General features: G+C 41.5%; 1 protein-coding gene across 2 annotated transcripts in view; it reads left to right on the forward strand.

Annotated features, from left to right (window-relative positions):
- Positions 1-21,542, forward strand: part of LHX9 (LIM homeobox 9) — a 40,986-nt gene extending 19,444 nt beyond the window's left edge. The window contains exons 4-6 of one of the 2 annotated variants that reach the window (XM_084848204.1): positions 3,499-3,504; positions 11,297-11,499; positions 13,922-14,179. In XM_084848204.1, the coding sequence (XP_084704330.1) occupies positions 3,499-3,504; positions 11,297-11,499; positions 13,922-14,179 (467 nt within the window). Of the gene's footprint in view, positions 1-3,498; positions 3,505-11,296; positions 11,500-13,921; positions 14,180-19,948 lie in introns of those variants that run through there. The other variant, XM_084848205.1, reaches the window with a different exon arrangement.
- Positions 21,543-25,726: the final 4,184 nt, after the last annotated feature.

The following is a 25,726-nucleotide window of genomic DNA, read 5'->3' on the forward strand; positions in this document are numbered from 1 at the left end:
GGGAGGGGGAATGGGAAATGGGGAGTGGGGATGGAATGTTGTGTCCTGCAAGAAGGTATGGCTGGCTGGAACCTTGAAGAGGGGTACTCCACGCTGCAACATTGTGTTGCAGGTCCCACTTGTGTGACTCAATCCCAAATAAACATGCATGGATTTGTGCAGCAAATGTTGCAGGTGGGAGGACTTAGATTAGGCGTGTCTCCATTTTCTGTTTTAGTTTTTAAAAATAGGACCCTTATAAAAAGAACAATATTGCTTCTAATGAAAGGAAGATTCATGTGATTAAGGACACAGGAGGTCAATCAGGCTTAGTCCCAGGTACATGTGTGGATTGGAGTCTTAGACTCTTGAGTAAATTTTATTCATTTATTATTACAATTATGTGTATGCCTCCTTTCGGGATGCAAATCCTACCAAGGTGGCTTATAAGCAACATCAAAATAATAAAATCACAATAAACGGTACTAACAAATTAAAAGCAAATAAATAAAAGATCAGGATCCATCCCTCAGGGCAACTGGTGGAAGATGGCCAAGTCGTTTGTGCTAAAAAGTACATAAACAGAACAATCTTATGCATGTTTAGACAGAAAAAAATCCTACAATTCCCAACATGGTTGGCTGGGGAATGCTGGGACTTGTAGGACTTCTTTCTGTCTAAACATGCATAGGATTATGCTCAAAGTAGTTTAAACTGATGAAGATCTGATAGGGAATGTGGAAAGGAAATCAACAAAACTCTGGTAATAGTAGATTCTAGTCATTGTGAGATTTGTGTTTTAGAAGCTTGTACTCATTTAATAAGGTCGGTCTACTGTTATCTATGGAATTACAGAAATTATCCAGACTTTTTTTTTTAAAGGAATGCAAAGTATTGATTCAGAAGGCAAAATATATCCAGAGAGGGAAGAAAGTGTGTGCGTGCACAAATGAGATGGCAGGACTATATCATCTTTGTACAGTCTGATCCTAAATATGTTTACTCGGAAGAAAATTCTACTGATTTTCCTAGTGAATATGTTTAGGATTACAGCCTCAGTTTATTGAGTTCAAGAGCTCAAGAGTAAGGGTGGGAAAGAATGAAAAATCCATTGCATGGAGCTGATTTCAATTGCCCCCTCTGCCAATCTCTGTTGTGCAGGGGAAGGTTTAAACTCTGTAGAGTGGTAAGTCTAGTGCGACAAGGCTGCATATTGTCGCCCTGCTTATTTAACTTATATGCAGAGTACATCATGAGAAATGCCGGGCTGGATGAATCACAGGTCGGAATTAAGATTGCCGGGAGAATTATCAACAACCTCAGATACGCAGATGATACCACCCTAACGGCAGAAAGCGAAGAGGATCTAAAGAGCCTCTTGTTGAGGGTGAAAGTGGAGAGTGCAAAAGCTGGTTTGAAACTCAACATTAACAAAACTAAGATCATGGCCTCTGGCCCCATCACTTCCTGGCATATAGAAGGGGAAGAAATGGAAGCAGTGACAGATTTTATTTTCTTGGGCTCCAAGATCACCACAGACAGTGACTGTAGCCATGAAATTAAAAGACGCTTGCTCCTTGGGAGGAAAGCTATGGCAAACCTAGACAGCATAGTAAGAAGCAGAGACATCCCCTTGCCGACAAAGGTCCGTATAATCAAAGCTATGGTTTTCCCAGTAGTAATGTATGGCTGTGAGAGCTGGACTATAAGGAAGACTGAGCGCTGAAGAATCGATGCTTTCGAACTGTGGTGCTGGAGAAGACTCTTACGAGTCCCCTGGACTGCAAGGAGGTCAAATCAGTCCATCCTAAAGGAAATCAACCCTGACTGCTCATTGGAAGGACAGATACTGAAGCCGAAGCTCAAATATTTTGGCCACCTAATGCGAAGAGAAAACTCCCTGGAAAAGACCCTGATGCTGGGAAAGATTGAAGGCAAAAGGAGAAGGGGACGGCAGAGGATGAGATGGCTAGATAGCATCACCGATGCAATGAATATGAACTTCAGCACACTCCAGGAAAAAGCGCAGGACAGGAAGGCCTGGCGTGCTATGGTCCATGGGGTCATGGAGAGTCGGACACGACTGAACAACAACAAGTCTAGTGCAGAGAACGCTGCCAACTGTTCACCCATCCCCTCTAGCTCTCACATTAACAGTTGCTTCATATTGCAAATGATAATGTTTATCTCAGTGCCACACAGCTGCTGATTTTTGCCGGCCAAACTGCTGCTAAAGGAACAAGAGCAGGCTAGGCAATTTTTTTCAGGTCAGTTCACAACTGTACTAACAGGGTAGAGATTTATAGGGGCACAGAGAATGGCACTCAATCTTCTCAGTCAGGTTCTGAACCCAAAATCCATGTGTTCAAGTATGTCTAACCCTGTATTGGATTGTAGCCTTCCCCTTCAGTCATGTTTTACTGGACACTTGTGAGGTTAGTGTGATATATGTGATATAGCAAGGACCTGTGTGGTGGTGGTGGTGGGGGGCACATTAAGCTTAAATGTAAGGCCTCTGGCATATTGTTATATTCTGTGTATTATATATACTTTGAGACTAATTATGACAAGATATTTGCCCAGGGCTGAGAAACATCACAGAAGCAAATACCTATAAGAATTGCTTCAAAGCCCATGTAATTTCTTTTCCTGATGATGTGTTATGCAGGCTTTGTTTCAGAAGTCTATCTTTAATTGTAACTGCAGTAATTTTGTAGCCGGGAACTGAGAAGATCATGAAAGTGTCAAGAGGGTGCGGGGTGTGTGTGCTAAAACACTCCAAAAATAATCGCATGCAGGGGGGGGGGGGAGAAGGACTAGCTGGTAGAGCGCATGCTGAAGCTTGGTTGCCAATGGTCCGAGGCTGAATCCCAGGCATCTCTATTAGAAGGACTGGGCAGGAGGTGATGGGAAAGACGTTTCAGATGTTTTGAACTTCAGTTCCCAGAAGCCCCTGACAGTATGGCCAATGGTCAAGAGTGCTGACCTTCAAGTTGAAGTTTCAGACATCTGGAGACCTACTTTCTGCCCAGCCCTGCTCTAAAGAGCCACTGCCAAAGTAGACAATACTGAGCTAGATGAGTCCGTGGTCCATCCAAGGTTCCTAATCCTGATGCAGGGAAGCAAAGTATGGCAACACGTCAGCATTCGACCAATAGCCTCCAATTTTCCTTGGAAGAGCCCACAGAAATATTTCCTTTTGTTGTCTTCAGAGAACAATGAGGTCATTTTCCGTTCTTTAAGCCCTGCAGAGTCCCATGAAATTTTTATGTATGATCAATGGGCTGTTGGCTATTAATGATCGAGGCCTTCAAGTAAGCGAAGCGCACCTTGGTCCATTCCTGTGTCATTGATGCAATCATTCTGCGAGTTAAGCTGTTCTGGTTTAATGTTTTATAGATGGGGATATAGATGAGGCTGAGGGATGATGATTACTTACTTGCTTACTCTAGAGGGGTGCCAGACATCTCCCCTGTTCTTACAGCCCCAGTCAACAGGACAAATGGGCAGTGGACTGAGCCCTTAGTGGACTGCCACACGTGGCTGGTGGGATGTATTCCTCTTTGTGGGCCACACAGTGTGTTGACCTGCACTTGAATTTGATGGACTGGATTTGAGCTAGGGATGCCAGAAGAAAAAACAGACAGCTTTCATATGACTTTCAGTCTCCCAGTGTAGTAGGGGATAAGGCAACTGCAGCTTCTCTTGCCTGGTCCCTCTTCATCCTTGCTGTCTGCCCCATTCTCTAGCCTGCAGTAATTGTGTATACCACCCAGCAAACAGGAGGACAAGGTAGACAACAGGGCTGGCAAGGGGATGGACAGGAGAAGCTGTGGCTGCCTCCTCAGTCTCACCTGTTGCATTGGGAGACTGAAAGGTGTGTGACTTCCACAGACAGATTTCCAGCTTTGAATCTGAGCCCATGTACCAAACACTCTTGTCCAGTGGACTGAAATGATTAGGAGGGCATAAGTGGGCACCGCTGGAGGACAATGTTTAATGCCGAAAATAATTTTGGAGGCTGTCTGCCATAGTCTGGTGGCTAAATCATAGTCCTTGGGTGCTGGAAATCTAGGCATAATCCCTTTTCAGCCAAAATATCTCTAGGTGGCCTTGGTGGCCAATGTAGCCGTTTCCAGACCACTACCACCATTAAGCACATGTGGGTATATGTCTAATCTTATATAAGAATGCAGTACTGTAAGGCTTATTACTAGAGATCTACCAACACAATTTTACTCATTTTTTTTTAAACTGATGCTTGAGCAGTGTAGACATGCAAAAAAATTTGAAATTTCAAAAAAGTTGAAAGCTTGAGCTTCAGTCAGCTCAGGAAGGGAGAAGGATGAGGCAAAGTTAATGCATATGCCCCACAATGCATGTAATGTAACATGTGACACTATATGTATGCATATGTAATAATAATGCTTACTCCTGTGAGCTCTTAGAGTGCTGGGCAAATGAAAGGACAGGCCCAGAATGTTGGGAAAGGGCCTGAAGAAAAGTCAGATAGAGCAGAAGGAAGAGAGGAGTGACTCTAGTGCAGATTCTGATAGTATCCATACCTCCCTGAAAGTCCTGTAGCAAGCGTGAAGGGGGCAGTGTTATGTCCACACCCAGGGAAGAGGTGGAGCTATAAAATTGTGCCAAAATCTGTCCTCCAATTTCCTGAAAGTTTTCTTTCCCCATGGAAGAGGCTTCTGTCTTTCTGCCTCATTCTTGGCACATTTTAAACTTTATTTTGAATTTCCTTTAGTGATGTTTTTGAGTTTACCTAACCATTGCGAGGTGGCTGAGGGTGCTGTGTGTTCTTTTTTCTTTCTGTTACACATCTCTCCTTGCTCTACAGCCTCTCAGGCTGTGTTTCCTTATCTGAAAAAGCTCTATGGAAGGAATTACCTCATGATGGCTTCCCCTGGGCTTTTAATTGAAGCACAGGGAGCCAAGGAGGCACCAGGCTGCCAGAGAGATGGTTGTACAATGAAAGACAGGATACTTGCACGCAATCCTGAGCCACCTCATAAGTAAGGTAAGCATAAGATCACCAAACCCAACCCATGAGAATTTCTCTGAAATGTTCATCTCCTTTGAATTTATTTTTGAAAGCAATTTCTTTTCTATCTGATTGAATGAGAACGGTTGAAAAAATGTGGAAGAAATTTTCTGCACAGCAGTCATATTTTTAAAGAAGTGAAATTGCCAAGGGTTTCCTGACCCTTTGCCTTTGCAGCAGGGCCTGCTACAATTTCAAGGCAAAATGAGGCAGAATGGAAATGAATGTACTCACAAATGGGACCTGCAACAAAATGTTGCAGTGTGGAATGCTCCTGTTCAGGGGGCCAGCCAGCCATCCCCTCCCCCACAATCCTCCATTCCATTCTCCCTCCCGCACAGTTTTCTTGTTTCCCCCTGAACAGTCAGTCAGCATTCCATGGCCACTGGGCATGCTCAGCCCTTGTTGGGCTGTTTTGGGGGCTTTCTCCTCCTCTAGGGGTTTTATTTGTAATTTTAAATATATATTTCAGCAAACCTTGGATTTCTCCAAGCCTGCTGATACCTTCCACTTGGGTGTTGATAGTGCTCTGTTGGCTACATAGGGATACACAATTCAGAGAATGAGTTGGTATTAGTATATAGCAGGGGTGGGCAACATTGGGAGGTCTTGGGACCATTTTTGCCCCTCCCCCCTCCAGCACTGAAAGTACTAATGATAATTTTTAAAGGGCATCCAGAGTTTGCAAGCTAATATTGACCCTTTTGGTTAGGTGTAAAAAAGGGGTCAAAATGGCCACTCCAGATGCCATTTATTTATTTACAATTTTGGGGTGCAGTGGGGGGGCACAATGGGGGCTGCATGCGGCCCACCCCTCGTATATAGAATTGACAACATACTTAAACTGCTATTCAACAATATTGACTTACAGCACCTCAGATTAAAACAATATTGTCTTTAAAGCAATCAACACTTAAAATAGCTGCATTTAAAACAATATATATTTTAATAAACTTGTCTAATTCCCCTTGCCCTGCAAACAAACTGTAAAGGGACACACTAACGTTTTATATCCAGGGACAACAAAGCAGAGGAAGGGACAGAGGTAATGGAGAAGGGTGGGGTCACATGGCATCTTCAAGAACATTGGAAACCATACGATCAAACTAGGTGGGGCAATAGTTCAGAACACATTACTTCAGAACAACTGATTGGGCTATATTTGCAATGGAATTTCCTCCTTCCCCCCAAAAAAACGGTGGGGGGGGGAACCCCAGGAATGTAACAATTTGTAGAAACAAAACTTGGATTCTCAGAAATATCTCCATGAGTGAATGGTGTCAATACTGGGAAAAGGGCCAGTGTGGAAGCACCCAAGCATAGCCTCAGTTTTCCCTATATGTAAAATAGGGAGAATAACCTACCAGCCAGAGTGACTGCAAGAAGTATTGGAAAGGACATAATGTACTAAAATGTCCATACAAATTAAGGATAGAACAGTAGCGTATTGAATGCAAAGAGACAGCATTATCAAATCTGAATCACCGAATCAACAAGTCACTCAAGAAACTCATTTTCCAGTCAGCCATGGTCTAAAACAATGATTGATCCTGAACAGTTTTTGATCCCTCCCAATCAGTCCTGACTTGAGATGTGAAGGCCTGGAAAAAACCCAGAAACATTTTGGAAAAAAACCCTTTTCCCCTGTTTTTTTTTTTTTTCCTGAGAGCCGTTTTTGTTTTTTTCTGAAAAACGGGAAAAATTGAACAGCTTTGGATTATGAAATATTTTCTTTTAGAATTTAAGTATTTCTATATTGTTACCTAGCCTTTACTCCCCCCCGCAAAAAAAAATATTTCTAAAAACTATGTAATAAGAACACTTTTATAGAAAGACTAGAGATGTAAAATGTCTGGAAATAATGAAGCCATGGGAAAAAATATTTTTTAATGCTTTCTGTAAGATTCCCAGCATACTTAGTTCTTTTATTTCTTATTAAAATTATTGATCTAAAGTATATTTTACTGATAGACATTTATGCTCAGTTTCCCAAAATGTGAGTAGAATCACCATTGTGCATTCTTGACAGTAAATGTGCATTCTTGAAAGCCTGGGTTTTGTTCTATAGAGTCCTGTGTTTCTGATGCTGAAGCAGTCATTTAATGTAATTCTAATCTATTCATACAATAATTACAAATTTACTGAGTTTACTTTTAAAGTTTAAAAATATAATGATGATTTTATGAGCAAACTCTCATACATAAAATAACTTTAGGAAGAGAAAGGCTGTTTTATGTTCCTAAAACAGCCCTCTGCAGCCTGGTGGCCTCCAGATGTTTTCGACTATAGTGTCCAGCATTCCTGACCATTGGCCATGCTGCCTGAGGCTGATGGGAGGTGAAGTCCAAAATATCTGGAGGGCACCAGGTTGGGGAAGTCTGTCTTAGAGCAACAAAATGACCTTAGATGGAGCGCTAAAAAAAAGTATTCCTTATTTTTCAATTTTTCCAACATTTCTGAAAAACTCCCCGTTTTTTTTCTGTGTGCTCAAAATTTCTGGAAATTGTACATCTCTAATCCTGACTTCACAGCAAATAATGCCATATGTACAAGAGTACTTAATAATATAAGAGGACTGGATCCTGACTACAGATAGTTCTTGACAGAAGGACCATCTTTGACCCAACTTTACTTGCACAGTTGAATGTTCACCTGATCCAATGACATCATGTGGCTCCAGCCAAGCATCCATCAACTAGTATAATGGTTCTTAAACTTTGTACTGAGGACCGCTATTCTGGTTTGCTTTCTCTTTGTGGGCCACCCTCTGTGGGAAGATGCATTAAAGTTCCCATTTCCCAATTCATGAACCTGATTCTACCCGCTTGGCTCCTTTCATTCATCATCATTCTATTTTTTTTTTTAAACTTTCCCATTGCACTGCTGAAGAGGCAAACAGTTCCAAGTTTAAGTTCTGACACTGGAAAATGGCTTGCTTCATCCTGTATTGAAAACTTCATAGAAACGTCTGGCTCTTCTGCATTCTCTTTAATTATCTTTATGGTAGTCTCAGGGACCACTTGAAATACATGAGGGGCCAGATTTAGAGAAGCACTGAACTAGCATTTGTTGAGTTGCTTTTCACAGCGCAGTTGAGAAAACAGCATTTAAAGGCTGTCGACTTTTTCTTTTTGGAAGGAGAGGGCAAATGCAGATGTGAGAAGCTTTACCTCTTTTTTTAATATATAAACTGTAAAATCTCTGTCTCCATGGACTGATGTAATGTGCAGAGTATAATGTATGCTTTTCCATCATTTTCTCAGGGGTGGGGAATGGCTAAGTTTTGCAAATAAATCCAGCCAACTGTTGGGAAGTATTCCAAGGTGTCTTTGTGTGTGGAAATCAGATGATATGCACACACTCACACATGCTTTAAATATTGACTAATTAAATTCCTTTAGAACTGATCATTTCAATTAAATTTAATTTGCATTGTTTGCTTTGTGATATAAGGAAGATCATAGGAGTTTCTCTCCCTGTTCCATCATGATTGAGCAGACTTTGTTAAACGGATCCTGAAAAGAGATCTAATTTTTTATGCTTAATAGTGAAAGCAAACCTACATTTACCCGCAGTCCTCAATGTACTGATGGCACTGAGTCCTGTTGATCTCTGCAGGGAACATTTCCACATAATAGGATCAGGGTGTTAGAAGACTTGTTATTTCTCTAGGTAACTGGCTCATTTTTAGTTGTGCAAGTACAGCTGCAGTGTCAGTGTTAGCTAAACCCATGAGGCAACTGTCTGCAGCATATTACTTTTCCCGAAGATCTTATCCTATTGAGAATATTCTTTAAAATTCTGTGATGCAGTGGCTAGCTTTGTATAGAATGTAAATCTACTGTGGGTTCCAATCTGGAGCCTGTAAATCGGGAGTGGGCAACTTGTGGCCCTCCAGTGTTTTGCCTTACAACTCCCAGAATCCTTCACTATGCTGCTAGGCTATGCTGCTAGGGCTGATGGGAATTGTAGGCCAAAACATCTGGAGGGCCACAAGTTGCCCACCCCTGCTCTAAAGGCTGGTTCACACACACAGCTATGGCACATAAGGCCTGCACTTGGTGAAGTACAGATGTAACCCTCTTGCTGATGCCTGCTCCGTGCCACATGTAGAACATAACATGTGACATGAGGTCCACATATATATACCCATTGGCCTCATTCCCTCTGCCCACCCTTTTCCCAGCAGGGATTGACTATGTTTGTGAGGCCTGCACACATACAGGCCTCTGGATTCTGTCTGAGTCACATGTTATGCATTAATGTGCCCATCTCTGGTGGACCAGTAGCCCCTCTGTGGAGCTCTGCAATCCTCCAGATGAAAATTCACAAGTGAGGGCAAGGATGAACTGTAACCCTGTTGCCATGGCAATGGAGTTGCAACTTCACCTACAGGAAGTCTCAGAAGAAGCTAGGGAATGCTCATGATATCGTGATGGTTGCAACACCCACCCACAGCTATATATATGCTATATATAGTGGGAGGCTGAGGAAGAGACCACTTGGGCCTTTGCTGCATTGCTAAGACACAATGCTGAACAAGAGCTGGGTGCTCTTTAACCCCCTCCCCTCCATTTCTGAGGCCTAAAGGGGGACCAGGACAGAGGCAGTGACCTGGTTTGCACGACACACTAGGATCACAGTGGGTTGTTTAACCCCCATGAGCTACGGTGCATGCCGGGCACCATTTTGAATATGCAACTCCTGATTGGGGGAACCTGTGTTGTGTGAACCCAGCCACCATGGGTCATTTGAGAATTAAATAACCCTCAGTTTGTAGTAGGGTTATGCAAAGGTTGTTTAACCCTCAAGTAACCCATTGCAGCCATGTCTAAGCTGCAGCTGGAGTAGCCCTAGGGCACTACAGTGTTAAGGATTTTGTCTCAGGGAGATACACCCATGGGGGGTGGGGGTAGGCTGGAGGATTTTAAGAGGGCAGTACCATGACTAATCTTTATTTCTAAGCCAAGGCTGTACCGTAGATGGCCAAGGATGTACATGGGTCTGGAATTCCCTGGGATAGGGTGGGGGCACACCACGTGGGTGGCAGTTGCAGGAGAAAGGTGGCAGGTGACGAGTGGGGAAGGGTAATCCCCTCTACCCCTGCTTATTTCTTCTCTGCTGCAAGCCACTCCCTCCTAAGGGCACTGTGTATAGAAGGTTGCTCCTAAGAGTTGACTGCATAATGTGTAGCGCTGGCCGTCACTGGCTGATTTCAGGGAGTGAAGTTTCAAAAATATGATCATCAAGATTTTTAACAAATTCCTTGGGAACACTCAGCAAAGCTCTCCTGTACCACCCCCAGGGAAGAGGTCTGTGTTAAAAAATAACGCAAAAGGAGTGAAACCTGGCAGGCTTGCTCTCCAAATACCGGCTCCTTTAGCAGATGTGGAACCAGGGAACATAATACATTCTTTAAACAGGAAACAGCCATTGTGACCTCTTTTGCACTTCAGCTTAAACATCACCCCCCCGCCCCGCCCCATTATTTAGCTTACCAGTCAGCTGCTGAATGAAGTGGTAGATGAGTAGAAACATTCTGGGCTATACTACTTCAGATTCAGGTGGAGCGTGTGTGCATCTCACATTCTTGAATGCTTCCCCATGTAAAAAGCTCCCAGCATTTAGGAAAGGAATACACCAGGAAAAGGGCTTTATTAATTTTTTTCTGTCTGATGTATGAATATATCACATTCGGGGAGGGGAGTCTTCATGAAGGAGCATTCAAAAATGCAGACCCTCAACCTGCTGTCTAAAGTGGTTCAGTCCATGATTCTACCACCTCATTCTGTGTAATCTGTAGAGAGGCTTTTAAGTGATGCTGATAGATATATCTTTACCGGGAAGATATATGGGGTGGGGGGGTAGAAATACTGTTGCACCCAGGCAACATTACTCACCACAGTATTACACACATTATCCCACATTGGAAAGGAAAATGTTAGTCTTGTACTCTCTTCCTATCTGAAAGAGATTTTATTACATTTATATCCCACCTTTCCTCCAAGTAGCCCAAGGTGATGTACATAATCCTCCTCCTCCTCTCCATTTTATCTTCCCAACAACCCCGTAAGGAAGATTAGGCTGAATCAGTGACTGGCCCAAAGTGACCCAGTGAGCTTCGTGGCCAAGTGAGGACTAGAACCCGGATCTCCAGAGTCCCAGTCTAACACTCTTAACTACTACACCACACTGGCTTATCTGATATTTTCAGATAGCATCTCCAGCTAACTCTTTGGTGATTCTTTATTGCTTTCTGAACAGGTTGTAATGAGAATGAGGCAGACCATCTGGACAGAGACCAGCAGCCTTATCCCCCATCTCAGAAGACCAAGCGCATGCGCACTTCTTTCAAACACCACCAGCTCCGTACCATGAAGTCCTACTTTGCCATTAACCACAACCCAGATGCCAAGGACCTCAAGCAGCTTGCCCAGAAGACAGGCCTAACTAAGAGAGTTCTGCAGGTAAGAGGCTACCTTTACAAATCCTCCCCAACCCCTCTTCCCACTTAAAACTAGCATATCCCTTCCTTCAAGGTCCTCCGTCTCCCTTGTGATAGTTTAATATAGTTTTCTTCCTCCATAGATACTTAGAAGGTTAAGGGGTAATTTATATACTCAGAATGTATGATCCAAATGCACCAAGGGAATGTTCCAGTGGGGCAGGATGCCACCCTCCAGAGGACTGGAGCATCCAACCCTCATAAGAGCAGTCTTCTGTTCTGATCAGGGTGGGAAATCTGTAACCTCCATGTAGCATCCTTCTAAATTAAAATAGCAGCTACTAGGCTTAATTTAAGGAAAATGATCTATACTCCTTGGGCACCCAGTCAAGTTGTCAGGTGCAACCTTTTGTTTTCCCCTGTTATATGAAATATAGGTTTTGATTATTGCAATTTTCTGTTCCTGAGTGTCCCATTTCTCAGCCAAAAGTAACTTCAAAGGGCCTCTGTATTAAACTGAACTGAGGACAGCTATATGTGATCAGCAACTGCATGTGACACATCTGTTGCTGGACTGTGCTACTTTAGAATACAGGTGGGGATAGACTGTCTAAGTGTTCCCACATCCCAGATCCTTGTATGCACATACAAAGCTATCATGTGAGGGAGAAGATTCTAGGCTGGTCTTCTCCCAGACATGCTAGTTTTCATGATGCAGTGAGGATTTTTGTTCTTGTTATTTTTATTTTTTTATACACAGGGAGCATTCAAGCATTTGATTCTCCTCACCTGAATTCTGAAGTTATGCTAATCAGCTTTGGATCATTCTCTGGGATGTGATAAATCTCAGATCTGACCATTGAGTAACACACCATGTTAAAAAACAACAACCAGATATGAGGTGACTTCTCCCTCTTTTTTTGTTTAATGAATAGAAGACTCTGGCCTCAGATACCACAGTGACTCACACAGTGAATTACCCACAGTTTCTCGTACACCAGCTCTGTAGAAGCCAACAAAAATTAATAGAAGAGTTTTAAGTGAATTACAAGAGCTATGTGTAAAGGGAGAGCAGTGATCCCATCAAAGCAATAACTAGCACAGTGTTGAAACAGAACACATACAAACCATGTAAGAAAAGTAGTGCATTTATTGGGAGATGATGTCCTTCCTCCTACATTTACTCTCCATGTTTTAAAATGGTCATGTAAGGGCCAAACTGTTCCTGTAATCATTCACAGCTGAGCCATGCATGATTTTCTTTTCTTTCTTTTTTACTCCAGGGTAAACATGTGTGACCCCAATTTGAATTGGGACTGTGGGGGTCTGGGGTGGGGGTCAAGCTTCCCCACCTACCTGTTTTTATCCCAAAATTGTACACATCCCTGTGGGTGGGTTTAAAAAAGAAAGGAAAAAGTGCTGTTTACTCTGGAGTAAATAAACCAATCATGCATAGCTGAGCTATGTGTGATTACAAAAATGTTTAGTTTGGCCCTGAGTTTATTATCCCAAACACAAATCTCAGTCTACCCACACTTTACTAAGATGTTGTGCTAAAGATGAAAGAAAATCAAAAGCAAGTTGCTTGTCCATCAAAACAATTATTTGCTAGAATGGAAATAGAATTTCCCAAGTCTTTTTCTAGCAGTATTTCACCATATGCTGGAGTAATGCCTTCATCAGCACCCATAGATTTTGGCTTAGCATGTGAACAGGACAAAGCAAAACCAAAAGAAAATGATTCAGATGATGGTGCAGATCAGTAGTTTTCAAGCTGTGTTACGGGGTACCCTGGGGTTCCTTAGAAGTTTATCAGGGGCTCCTCGAGGAGATCAGTAGTAGCAGATGAGCCTTTCTGAAATGCTGCTTCTCTCCTACTATCAATATACCTGTACAATGTGCAGCTATAGGAATGTGTTGGGTGGGTTTGATTGAGAGTGCATTATCACAGTGTTTTAATTACAGGGGGACAGAAGGGGCCCAGCCCTCTTATCTGTAGTTTTACAGAAGGATCCAAGAGGGCATGATTGGCTAAAATTTGGGAGTGAGTGTGTGGGGCTTGTGGATTTAATTATGGGCTCCCTTACATTCCCCTGCTTAATTCCAGCACTGCGCTTTTAGTTCAGTCAAGGCAACAAAGCGGCCCAGAAGGCCTAGCTAGTGCTCTTTGTGAATTGAGTGTGTCCTAGGATCTTCTACAACTTGCAGGGGTTGCACAGGAGGCCTGAGAGTGTTCCTTGTCAGTGTCAAAAGAATCCCCTAATGGTAGTCTGAAAACCCCTAGTTTGGATTATATCTCCCTCCCCCACCACAAAATATCACAAATAAACCACCAGCCCTTACAAATGCTTTAAAACAGAAACAGCCAAAGTAAGACAGAGAAAATAATCAGTCAAAAACAAAGACAAACATTGGTAAAGAAATCAATTGGGATTGGTTTGCAGGTTTGGTTCCAAAACGCAAGAGCCAAATTCAGAAGGAACCTTTTGCGGCAGGAGAATGGGGGTGTTGATAAAGCTGATGGCACGTCGCTTCCGGCACCGCCCTCAGCAGACAGCGGCGCTCTCACTCCACCCGGCACTGCGACCACTTTAACAGACCTGACCAATCCCACTATCACTGTAGTATCATCAGTGACCTCTAACTTGGACAGCCACGATTCCGGGAGCCCCTCACAAACTACCTTAACAAACCTTTTCTAACATTTGACTTAAACAAAATATTCATACTCTTTTCTTCTTCCTCTTCCTCTTCCTCTTTCTCCATTATATTATAATTATTATAATTATTAATAATATTATTTGCAAGACTTTTTTTTTTTTTAAACAAACCCACAAAATATTTTGGAAAAACCAGCTTGGTGTGTAGCATCCACAACCACTCGGCAAATGAGTTTGCAGTAACAGAATTCTGTTATAAAGCTACGTATTCTTATCTATAAATTGTCTTCAGATTCTTTTTAAATCGTTGCCTAATTAAAGGGAAGGGTTTGAATCATTCTATTAAGTGCCTCTTAAAATTGTATGTTCCTTATTTCCAGAATTTGCATGGGGAGGGGCGAAATTGTTACCACAGAAGTCGGAGAATTGTGTTTACAGATAAAGCTACCAATTGTTATCCTCAAACAATTGGTACCTTAATATTAAAGCACACATCCTTGTATGCAAGTCCCATTAAGCAGGACTGGCCAAGGCGTTTTAGTGCCTGAGACAGAAAATCCAAATGTTGCCACACTGGCAATAATATATAAATATTTAGCACCCCAAAATCTGCTTCTTGTATCCCTCTGCCACATAACAGGGTTCACCTTGTCATTGAGTTCAGTGGAATATGGTTTGATGTAAATTAGATTACAGTTGCTGCCTTGAAAGCTGCATCTAAATTCTACTGTTTTCATTTACAGAAGTGTACTTGGGTAACTCCTGTGATGAAAATGGCGATGTCAGGAGTATATAACTCTATCTGCATGCAAGTCAGGATGATGTGTGTGATTGCTGAGCTTGTGTCAATTTTTCTTCTTCTTCTTGAGTCCATAGTGGCTCCCTGCTTTTGGAAAGTAGCTTTTGTGATTCATTTGCCACTCACAGAATCTATCAGATTTGCATTCCACCACCCATGCTGGTATGGTGGTTTGGACTGGCATGCCAAACTGGCAACTGCCTCTTTTGGCAACAAGCTACATGACTGATGTGCCATTCACAGGGAGCCACCAAAGTCTGGAAAGTAGCCACCATAAATCCAGATATTATGTGAATTGGCGTGTATACAGATGACCATAGTCTTCGAGTTGTCTAAAGAACAAAACTATCCCAGGGGAGAGTGTTCTCACCCCAGAGTCATCCCTTACTACTTAGAAGAATGATTTCATCAAACATCAGGTATATGTGTAGTAAAAGAGTTGGCTTTATCCACCCTCAGGCATGGAATACCAAGAGTCCTGGAGGTGGGACTCTCACTTGCATATAGATTAGCCTTTCCTAAGCTTTTGCCCACCAAGTGTTTTGGACTACTGCTCCCAGCATTCCTGACCAGTGGCCAAGCTGGCTGGGGCTGATGGGAGTTGAAGTCCAAACATCTGGCAGGCACCATGTTTGAGAAGGCTGATATAGATTACTTGTGGGTAATCTGTATATTAACGTCGTGATGTCAGATATGCCGTCACTCCAGCCTAGGACAGCTGTCTTTTGTAGCTAGACCTTAAGTCAGTTTTTTTTTTTTTTTTAGGATAACAAGCCATTTTTAATTAACACCAGTATTTCAATGCTGAAAGATTAAGAATGACTTGAGCTTCAGACTTCTAATCCTCACTTCATTCTCAGGACATTTTGATTTCATTCTTACTTTTATTTTCATGCATGCATTCATGCATGCAAAAAAAAAAAAAAGGTAAGGTATTTTTTCATGTAAAATTGTAGTTGTTCAGTTGTTGGAGTGGAGATTTGCACACTTATTATGAGGCTTAATGTAGGAGGGCCAGAGAATATCCAAGGAGTCAGCACATCAGTTATTTGCACATTTGCAGTCTTCTGTGTGAAGCCCTATAGACTTCAGCAGATAGATGGTTGCTCCAGCACATGAATGGCTAGTTGGCAGCCTGAAAATTCCATTTTCCAAGGAGGTAAATTCAGTCTTGATAGCCATACCAAATGCTAATAAATATCCAGTAGAAAGTTTGCTCACGGTTTCCCTCTGAAGGAGAAGGCAATTGGTTTTGCGTGTGTGTGGGTGAGAGAAAGGGGAGAGGGAGAGAGACTCTATGCTTCAATTATATCTCTACTTGGGATTTCTTTTATCCCGGCTATGCCCAAGCGCTCACACTCCATAACTGTGAAGTACCTATTGTTAGATGTTATCAACTTTACCTCAGAACCTGGCTACTTTTGAAGGTGACAGTCTGTGTCACATCTGGCCTGTAGACTACTGTCTGGGAAATAGAGAAGCCTCCAAAGAATATGAATGTTGGCTATCCCTGCTCTAGCACATCCATTTTAGATCCAAACACACTGATCCTAGGCACATTTACTTGAGACAAATCCCCATTCAACTGAATGGGTCTTACTTCTGAGAAAATAGGAATAGGATTCAGCCTTCACTGATTTTCAGTGAATTCATAACAAATAATCGGTATGATCCAGATAAAATCAAGCACTTGAGTCCAACCGATTTCAGTGGGAGACTTAAATATGTACCCAGCTCTCTTTCATGGAAATAAAAGGGTCATCAAAGTGCTTAATTGTGGCTGGCTCACACCTAACGGGTTTAGAATCCAGGTGCCAGTGAATAGGGCTTGCATAGTCTGAAGAGTTTGACGACAATCTTGCTTTGCACCAGGCCCCAGTAGTATTAAAATAGATATGGTCCACTATATGCCTGCTCTAGATTAATTCCACTGAAATGAATGAGTCCAGAGGCCTGGGAATTACAGGTAAATGAAACCTTTTGTTTTGGGGACTCCCCCCCTCCCATAATTAACAGCACAATCCAGCATGTGTGAGATGCTTTTAAGTGGGACTGGCTGGAGCATGTCCAGGAAAAAAAGGAATATTTCACAAAATCACAAACACAATTCTGGCTTTAAAAGATGAATTTCCACTATTACGGTAACTTGGGGAATTTTAAATAATTTTCAGAGGGAGATGGAAATAAGCAAAATATAATTTCTTAAGGTGTTTAAAAGCTGATTCCAGTTCTTTTATTCATTGCTGTTTTTAGCATACTTCTGACTCATCCCCTCTCCCACCCCGCCCTTGATATGGTGTCAGCCATTTTAATGTATTAACATCAGAAAGCACAATCCAGCAAATGTAAGTTGTGGCTAAGGCTGCAGTGTAATGCTTATCTGTAAGTCAGCCCATTTTAACTTCCAAGTAAACATGCATCAGACTAGGTTTGAAGTTCCATTAAAATCAACAGAGGTTCAGCTAGCTGTGACTAAGTTCTATTCCATTGTTTTCAGTGGAATGAGAATTATGAAAAACATTTGCTGAATGGTGCTGTTTACTATCTTTACTTCATATATATATATATATGTGTGTGTGTGCCTGTGTGTGTTTATAATAAACACACTAACATGTACACGGACAGATGTGCTGGCCCAATTGACACATAGCAAAGCATGCTGAAGCCCATTCAGATCAAAGGGCTTAAGGCTGCAATCTTATGCTCTCTTACCTGAGAGTAAGCCCCGTTGAACTTACTGTGGCTTCCTTCTGAGTGGACATGGATTGCAGTCTAAGTGCGCTTATCTCTGTGTTTGATTGTGCCCCCTACTAGCTTTTTTCCTTTTAAAAATAAACCTTTTATAAAAAGAGAAAATGTATTAGAAAAAACACTTATGAAACTGGGGGTTCAAACCTGGAAATCTTTGAAGTTGCCAAACTCAGATGCCTTGTGGATGCATTGCTGATTGGAAATACCTTTCCTAGTTTACATTTGCAGGTGTTTGATATTTTTTAAAAATTTTATTTAAGCTAAAAGTCTGAATGGTCTGGGCAGTGGTGAATGTTCATTTGTATCCTTTATTCTGGTAAAACTCTAATCAAACATGGGAGATTCTCTAAAAACAAACAAAAATCTGTCAAGATCTTGGCTTGGGTGGATTGTTAAAAATAACTTTTGCACAAAATATTTTGCATATTAGGCCCTCCCCCTCATTTCCCTTCAAACACATTTCTCTCTTTTATTTTAAATTTTATTTTTGGTATTCAAAAGTGACTATTCAAAAGGATTTTTTGGGAGGGTGTCTCTACTAATGTGTGGATACATACTGACAGTTCACTGCCCACATTAAAGTGCATTATTGTAACTTTTGCTCAGGGTTTTTAGAAAATTAGCACAGAAAAGTAGCTTATTTTTTAAAAAAAAACAATGGAAGAGATGTTAACACTGTAACAGAGGAATACGTGTCTTTGTCGTTATATATTTAGCAAGTGTGGTCATCATCTTCTAGAATGCTTAAGGCTGCTGACCTGAAGCACAGTTAGATGGAAGTTCGATTGACATGAGTGGAATTTATTTCCAAGTTGATACATTTAGGATTGAGGTGCCAACCTTGGACTTTTCCTGTTTCTATTACCTTATGGGCATTTACCACTAACCAGACCAAACAACCTTGGAAAGACTGAAATCTTTATTAATACACTTCTACAGGTACAAAAATATTGATACTTATAAAAAATTTTGTTCTTTGACAGAACAACTATATGGTACTATAGATCTACTTTATTAAGTAGACTAATTATAACTCAGTTCTACAATGTGCCTTATGCTATAACTTGGGAGTAAGCTTGTGGAAAAAAATCAGGATATATATGTGTTGTTTGTTAAATTAACTGTTTTAAGCCCTTTTGACACCTCACTAGTTTTGTACTGTTTTACCTCTTATTTCTGAAACTCTTTTTATGGTGTATCCTGGTAGAGGGGACAAACATGTCATAGAAAGCAGTTGTGCACTCTTTCAGATATAGTTGATAAATTCAATAATCTTATATATTGAGCTTCGTGTTTATAGTACAGTTAAGTGGTCTAGCAAACTTGTCCATGTTTCTTTGTTTTATTGAGAAATGCATTGTATAGAAACTATTTCCCCTAAATATTTATGGACCAAACAATTGTGATATATCCTATTAAATTTGTGTGAATAAACCATTTTGAATTGAAGGAGTTTTATTTACCATCCACTTTTCTTTTTTAAAAATTGGAGTCTTATCCGTGGCAGTGTGTTGCGTTGCTTTTACTGTATGCGTGTGTGTGTGATGGAGGACACGTTAATGGGAGTCTTGTCACAATTATAAAATAGGATTTATTTCTAGTTTTGCTTCCTAGTACATATACATGATGCAATTTAAGGTTTCTATTTTTAAAAGATGAAAAATTGAAAAGTATTGCCCCACTGATTTGATATTACAACCCGGTCTTAGGTTGCAGTGCTCTAATCCAATGAACCTTAGTTGCGCTTAAGTCCCTTTGGCAGGAATTGGACATGTTAGCTGAGACTAACTTAAGTCAAATCCCATTTAAAGCAAGTGCAACTAACTTTAGGTGGATTGGAGCCAATTACCTGGAAGATTATGTTTCATTGAAAATCAGTGGGACCTACTTCCAAGTCATATGGGGCACAATCCAAAATGTCAGTCAAAGCTAAGTACCACTGGAAATCAATGGGACTTAAGATAGTAATGATCCAGTTCCATTCCATTGCATGGAGTAGAACATAGTCATAGTTAACTCTTACTGGATTGTGCCCTTTTGTGTTTAGGGTCATAGGGACAAGTTTCTTTAAAAGCAATGACCAACCCCAAACCCCAGACAATTTAGGAACGGCAGTAATTGCATGAAAAATATAACAAATAATTATGGTGAAATGCATCACAATTTAGTTGCTAGGTATACTGAACACAATCTAAAAGTACAGACCCCTAAAAGCCAGGTTGCTCTGTAGTTTAATAAATTGTCACTATGATTTCTTTCAGGGAGAACAAATCTTGGGGCATTACAGCCAAACATCCCGACGTTTGAAAATTCCCTAAAGTATTAAAAGAAGGGGAAAGTTTGATCGGAAATCCACTGCAGTGAAGACAAAGACAATATTAGGTTATGATAAACCATACATTTAAAATTTATTGAGCCAAAAATAATTTTTTAAAAATAGACTCAATGTCATTTCCTGAATGTTAACACAACATATGTTATTTGACAGTGTCTAACTAAAAACCTGAAGGCTGTGTATGACATCAGAGCAACCTGGCAGTACTACCCAGTCCAATTTGAGAAGATTCTTCCTTTTTTATTATTTTATTTAAACTCACATTTGTCAAGCAAAAATACCTGTAAAATAAGATCCAAAAATTGAATTCCTTCATCCTGCTTGCCAATTGTGTATTAGTCATATATGTTCAATGGCATTTTTGTAAATTCAGAGAAGAAGACAATTCTCACTCATTCGAGATAGGGATCAAGATTAGTATTATTTGTTTCTGACGTTAAAAAATAAAATTTAAAGCAATCTGCATGCACTTTTTCATCTGTCACTTAGAGTGTACTTTTTCTGTATGATGCATTTCGCTTTGATGTTTCTTGTATAGTAGTTTCATTAATAAACATTTTACTTGATGCAAATCTAGTTAACACAGGCATAACTGTTGAAATTAATTTAATTTTTTAATGAAAATTATGCAACAAATGCATTCTCCCCCCCTCCCCCCAATGTTTTATAGAGCAAATGAAAAGAAAGAGGCTGTTGCACAGTGTAAAATTATTTCCTTCTTGGTATTGTTTCTGCTTCTCATTTCCTTCTCTTCCCATTTCCCCCTGCCCTGCACAATTGATATAGATAATGAGTCTCCATCAAGAATTAAGGGCATGATCCAGCCAATTTTCAGCTTACATTTCTTTCATTAGAATTGATGGAACTTCAGAATCATTAATTTGGCTGGATTGTATCCTGACGGCTTACAAAACAAAATACAGGGGTTCAATCCCACCCACCCCCTGCCCAAATTTAGGAGTCCGTGACATTATTTTTAGGAGCCAGAGAAGAGAAAAAAAAAAACCCTTCTCCATGGTTTTAGGTGCCAGTGGCTACTGGTTTTTTGCACTCCTGCTAAAATATTTTATCCATCATTTTAGGAAGGCTTAAGCAGTACAGTTTGTAATATCATTAATGGTGTTAGCTTAATGATCCCTAATAAGTTTACATGTTCACTATGCAATGAGGAAAATCACTTAACAGTTTTTTTAAACAATCTCTTAGAAGACCTGATCTGTGCACCATCCAATCCACAGCTGAATTTCAGCTACCAAGGTTACAGTGGTATTATTTCTTTAGAAATGAAGGCCTTGTAATTGTTAAAAGGCAATCTTTCCTGCAGAAGATCTTGAAGAACGATATTCCTCTTGAGCTGTACATCCAAAGCATATGTTAAGTTGTTTAACAGGCTTGCCAAAAAAGAAGAAAGGAAAAAAATCCCTTTTCATTTAAAATGAAATTTTATTATATACAAATGAACCCTATGTAAACAATGTAACTTTTATGAATACAAACTGACATTAAAATATTTCTCTTATGTGTGTATGCTGAGCATTTTGAATGTTTTCTTAAACTCCTTCCGTTTTCTTAACAGTGGGAATTAAAACAAACAAAACCCTATATCGTTCTTAACAACATAGCACCAAATTAACGCATAGATTGCTTCAGTAATGTTTTGGACACGAGAAATGACATTGTAGCTGTTTGCAATAAAATGTCTCAGTAACTGGTGGTCATGAAGGGCAAACTGTTTAAAGAATGTTTTACAATGTGTTTTAAAAGTCCTGTTGGAAAATAGTGTCTACAGTGGGCTTAATTCAGATCAGTAGGCTGAAAAACATAGGTTGCACAATGCTTAGGTACTTTGGGGGTAATTAAAAACTCTGGATATTACCTTGAGTGAATACCTAGTCTTAGACTGTAAGCTCTTTGGGGCAGGGACCTTTGCTTCTTGTTTATGTTACTTTGTAAAACACTGTGTATATTTCTGGTACTATACTGTGTATTCCCTGGATGTTATATTTCTACTCCTATACAGATAATAATGACTCCAGCACCAATAGTGCAATATACCACCTCCACATGTTGGAGAGGAGAGGACTTGCCCCACTCAAGTTTTAACTTGAATCTAGTAAGATGTATAATTTCAAGCTGGGTGTGTGTGTGTGTAATCCTTTGCACTTTAAAAGGAGGAGAGTAATGGAAAAAGGGGGAATAGTGGTTACAAAGGAAATGGAAAGTCTTGCTTTCGGTTCACCCTTTTTTTTAAAGCTACACAAATGCTCCCATGCTTTTCTCTAAAGTGATGATTTTTGTCTCAGAAGCTTCCCTGACAAACATCCATTACCAATCCTCCCCTGCAATATGCAACTAGAGATAAATCTTGGCTGTGTTAAAGGGTGCACTCTCTGCTCGCAGCAGGTGGTGGTGAAGCTTACAGCTTAATAGTCTGGCCCAGGACCAGTCCCAATTTGTTTCGTGGTGGGGGGCAGGGCAAAATGTACTTTGGTAGCGCCACCCCCCCTCCATTGGTGGGGCCCTTTGGGTTTACCTATTGGCAGCAGCAATCTGAGCAGCACTGTGAACACTACCAGATGGCTGAATATAGATGCCATTTTCATTTCCTATAGTGCCCCAGAGTGATGCTATGTCAGGGGGATTGTGGGAAATTAGTATGGCAGCTAGACCTGGCCACCTTGTATTGCTCAGAGCACTGGACTAGATTTAAAATGTGTGTGGGGGACCAGGTGTTAGCAGTGGATCCTTGCTGGGGGCCTGGCAGCAAGTGCTGACGCTATCCCTTGGCTGGCCAGTTGCCCTTGTAAGCTTAAGTGCGCACCTTAGGATACACCCCAGCATGCCCTGCAACGCAAAGGCATTGACATGGTAAGTGTTCTTTTAAAATGGAAAGTCTGAAAAACCACTGCTCTGAAGAACTGAGGAAAATTCAAAACATGTTACAGAAATTGGACACAACACAAACCCCCTCCCCATTCTGTGCCCCCCCTTCCTTCTCCCGTGCGGCACAATACTCCCCATGCTGGTGGCAGTAGTGGGGGACGGAAATACATTCGGAGACAAATTGCTGCAGTTTGACGGCTCAGAAAATGTGATATCTGCAACAGGAAGTCTACCTTGAGGAAAGAGGCCTCATATTCTAGAAGTGTCAACCGCGCACTCATGGTTATAAACTGATAACCTGGAATAGCAAGGGCATGTGTAAGGTGTATGTGGTTGAGTGCACCTCTTAATGACTACTAGTGAATGGGGACCAAAGGAAAGTGGGGGTTTGTTACCAATGGGTCCCACTGGCAGGTGGTGGAGAAAGGAAGGTGGTCCAATATTGCATGGTTCAGATGCCCTGGGTCCTGAAGTTTTTGGTCTGCCCATACAACAAGCGCTGTTGGCCATTCCCCGGGCACAACATTGGAGATGGCAAGCCCTGGAGGAAGTGCCAGCGATTTCAGGGCAGCACTTTTCCATATCAAACAAGCACAGTAAATCATAACTGTTGAACATTTTGTAGTCACATTTAACGATCACAGGTATATTTCTACATGAAAATATATGAAAACATGCTCCATGAGTAGTAGTCTTCATTAAAGAGAAATTAGCAGGAAAGTGTCAGTTTAGTTTATTACATTTACATACTGCTTCACACAACCAAAAGAAGTCCTGAAGCGATTTATAAAAAAACTGCTTCATCAATGGAAATGGAGGTTGGAAAGCAGTAGCACTGAGAAGATTTTCAAAATTTAGAGACCATACTCACTTTGGTGCATATTATACTCATCAAGAATTATTCATTTGAGCCTCTAATTTATCTCCCAAGATGTGCTGGTAAGACCTTTTGTGACATGACCACATGGGAATATTGGTCAACACACATAGGGCCCCTTCTTCATGCTGTCAGGAGCACCCTAGCTGCCTCTTGCAGTCCCCACCAATAGCCAACTCCGGACACAGACGATGAGGATTCTTTCCGAGACTTTATTCCTTTATTACTTTATGACTCTTTCCGATACTAATCACTAGCGACTAAGCAAGGAACAGCACTGGGGAAAGATAGCAGAGTAGCCTAAGCTCCAGGTAAGGCAGTTGGTCCCCATTTGAAGGGGAACCACGGGAAGACCCTGAACTTATGGGCTATGGAGAGATCCTCCCTCTTTCCCTTGGGTCCTCGGGACGCAACCGTTGTCTGAGCGCCAAACGAGCGGAGCGCCTCCTCTCTGCGCCCTCCATCTGTCGTCACTCCCTGTGTCTGCGCCGAGCATCCAGCAAGCCCCCCTCCAGCGCTCTCCCACTGCCAGGGTCACTATCTCTCCCAGGAATGCTGGCAGAAGGCATCTCTGCCAGTTGCTGTGCTTGTGAGAGATGAGCGAGCTCCTCTCCCACGGATTGCTGTTCCTCCTCAGAATCAGAACTGCTCTGGGGCTCTAGGGGCTCAGTTTCCACCCTGACAGCAGCAGCAGCAGCAGTTTCCACCCATGGCAGCAGCTAAAGTTCGTGTTCTTCCTACACTCCTCTAGCCGTCTTTGATGAGATGAAACACCAGCATCACCTCTCCCAGTTCGCTATCATGGACGACAGCTGTGGACAGACCCATCTTTCATCAAGTTTGGCTAGATCTTCTGTGATGTGATTTTAAACTTCTGATGTTACCAGCGTGGCACAGGAACACCATGCACCTCAGCACCTCCTATTCTGCAAAAGTAACATCAAAAAAGGCTCTTTATGATGTGAAAATGGTTTCATCATCTATTGGTCAGTTTTACTAGATTGTTGGCAATGAGAGGTTAACTTGTAAAGTGATAATGGGGTTTATTATAGAATCATAGAATAGTAGGGTTGGAAGGGGCTTACAAGGCCATCCAGTCCAACCCCCTGCTCAATGCAGGAATCCAAGTCAGAGCATCCCTGACAGATGGCTGTCCAGTCTCGTCTTGAACGCCTCCAGTGTGGGACAACCCACCACCTCCCTAGGTAATGGGTTCCATTGTCATATTGCTCTAATGGTCAAGAAGTTTCTCCTGATGTTCAGCCGGAATCTGGCTTGCTGTAACTTGAGCCCATTATTCTGTGTCCTGCACTCTGGGATGATCAAGAAGAGATCCTGGCCTTCCTCTCTGTGACAACCTTTCAAGTACTTGAAGAGCGCTATCATATCTCCCCTCAGTCGTCTCTTCTCAAGGCTAAACATGCCCAGTTCTTTCAGTCTCTCCTCATAGGGCTTTGTTGCCCTCCTCTGAACCCTCTCCAGTTTGTCTGCATCCTTCTTAAAATATGGTGCCCAGAACTGGACACAATACTCCAAATGAGGCCTAACCTGTGCTGAGGAGAGGGGAACTAGTACTTCTTGGGATTTGGGAGCTATGCTTCTATTAATGCAGCCCAAAAGAACATTAGCCTTTTTTGCAGCCAGCCACATGACATTGCTGGCTCATATTCAGCTTGTGATCGACAACAATTCCAAGATCCTTCTTGCTTGTAGTGTTGTTGAGCCATGTATCCCCCATCTTGTAACTGTTCATTTGGTTTCTTTTCCTAGGTGCAGAACTTGGCATTTTTCCCTATTAAATTTCATTCTGTTGTTTTCTGTCCATATTTGTACTGCAAGCTTTAATGGTTGCTGTTAATAGACTAATATTTATTTATTTATTTATTTATTCATTTTATTTCATTTCATTTCTATACTGCCCAATAGCTGAAGCTCTCTGGACGG

Source organism: Heloderma suspectum, chromosome 4, assembly GCF_057233095.1.
Source record: "Heloderma suspectum isolate Gila_16-S chromosome 4, 16-S_ref, whole genome shotgun sequence".
Lineage (NCBI taxonomy): Eukaryota > Metazoa > Chordata > Lepidosauria > Squamata > Helodermatidae > Heloderma > Heloderma suspectum.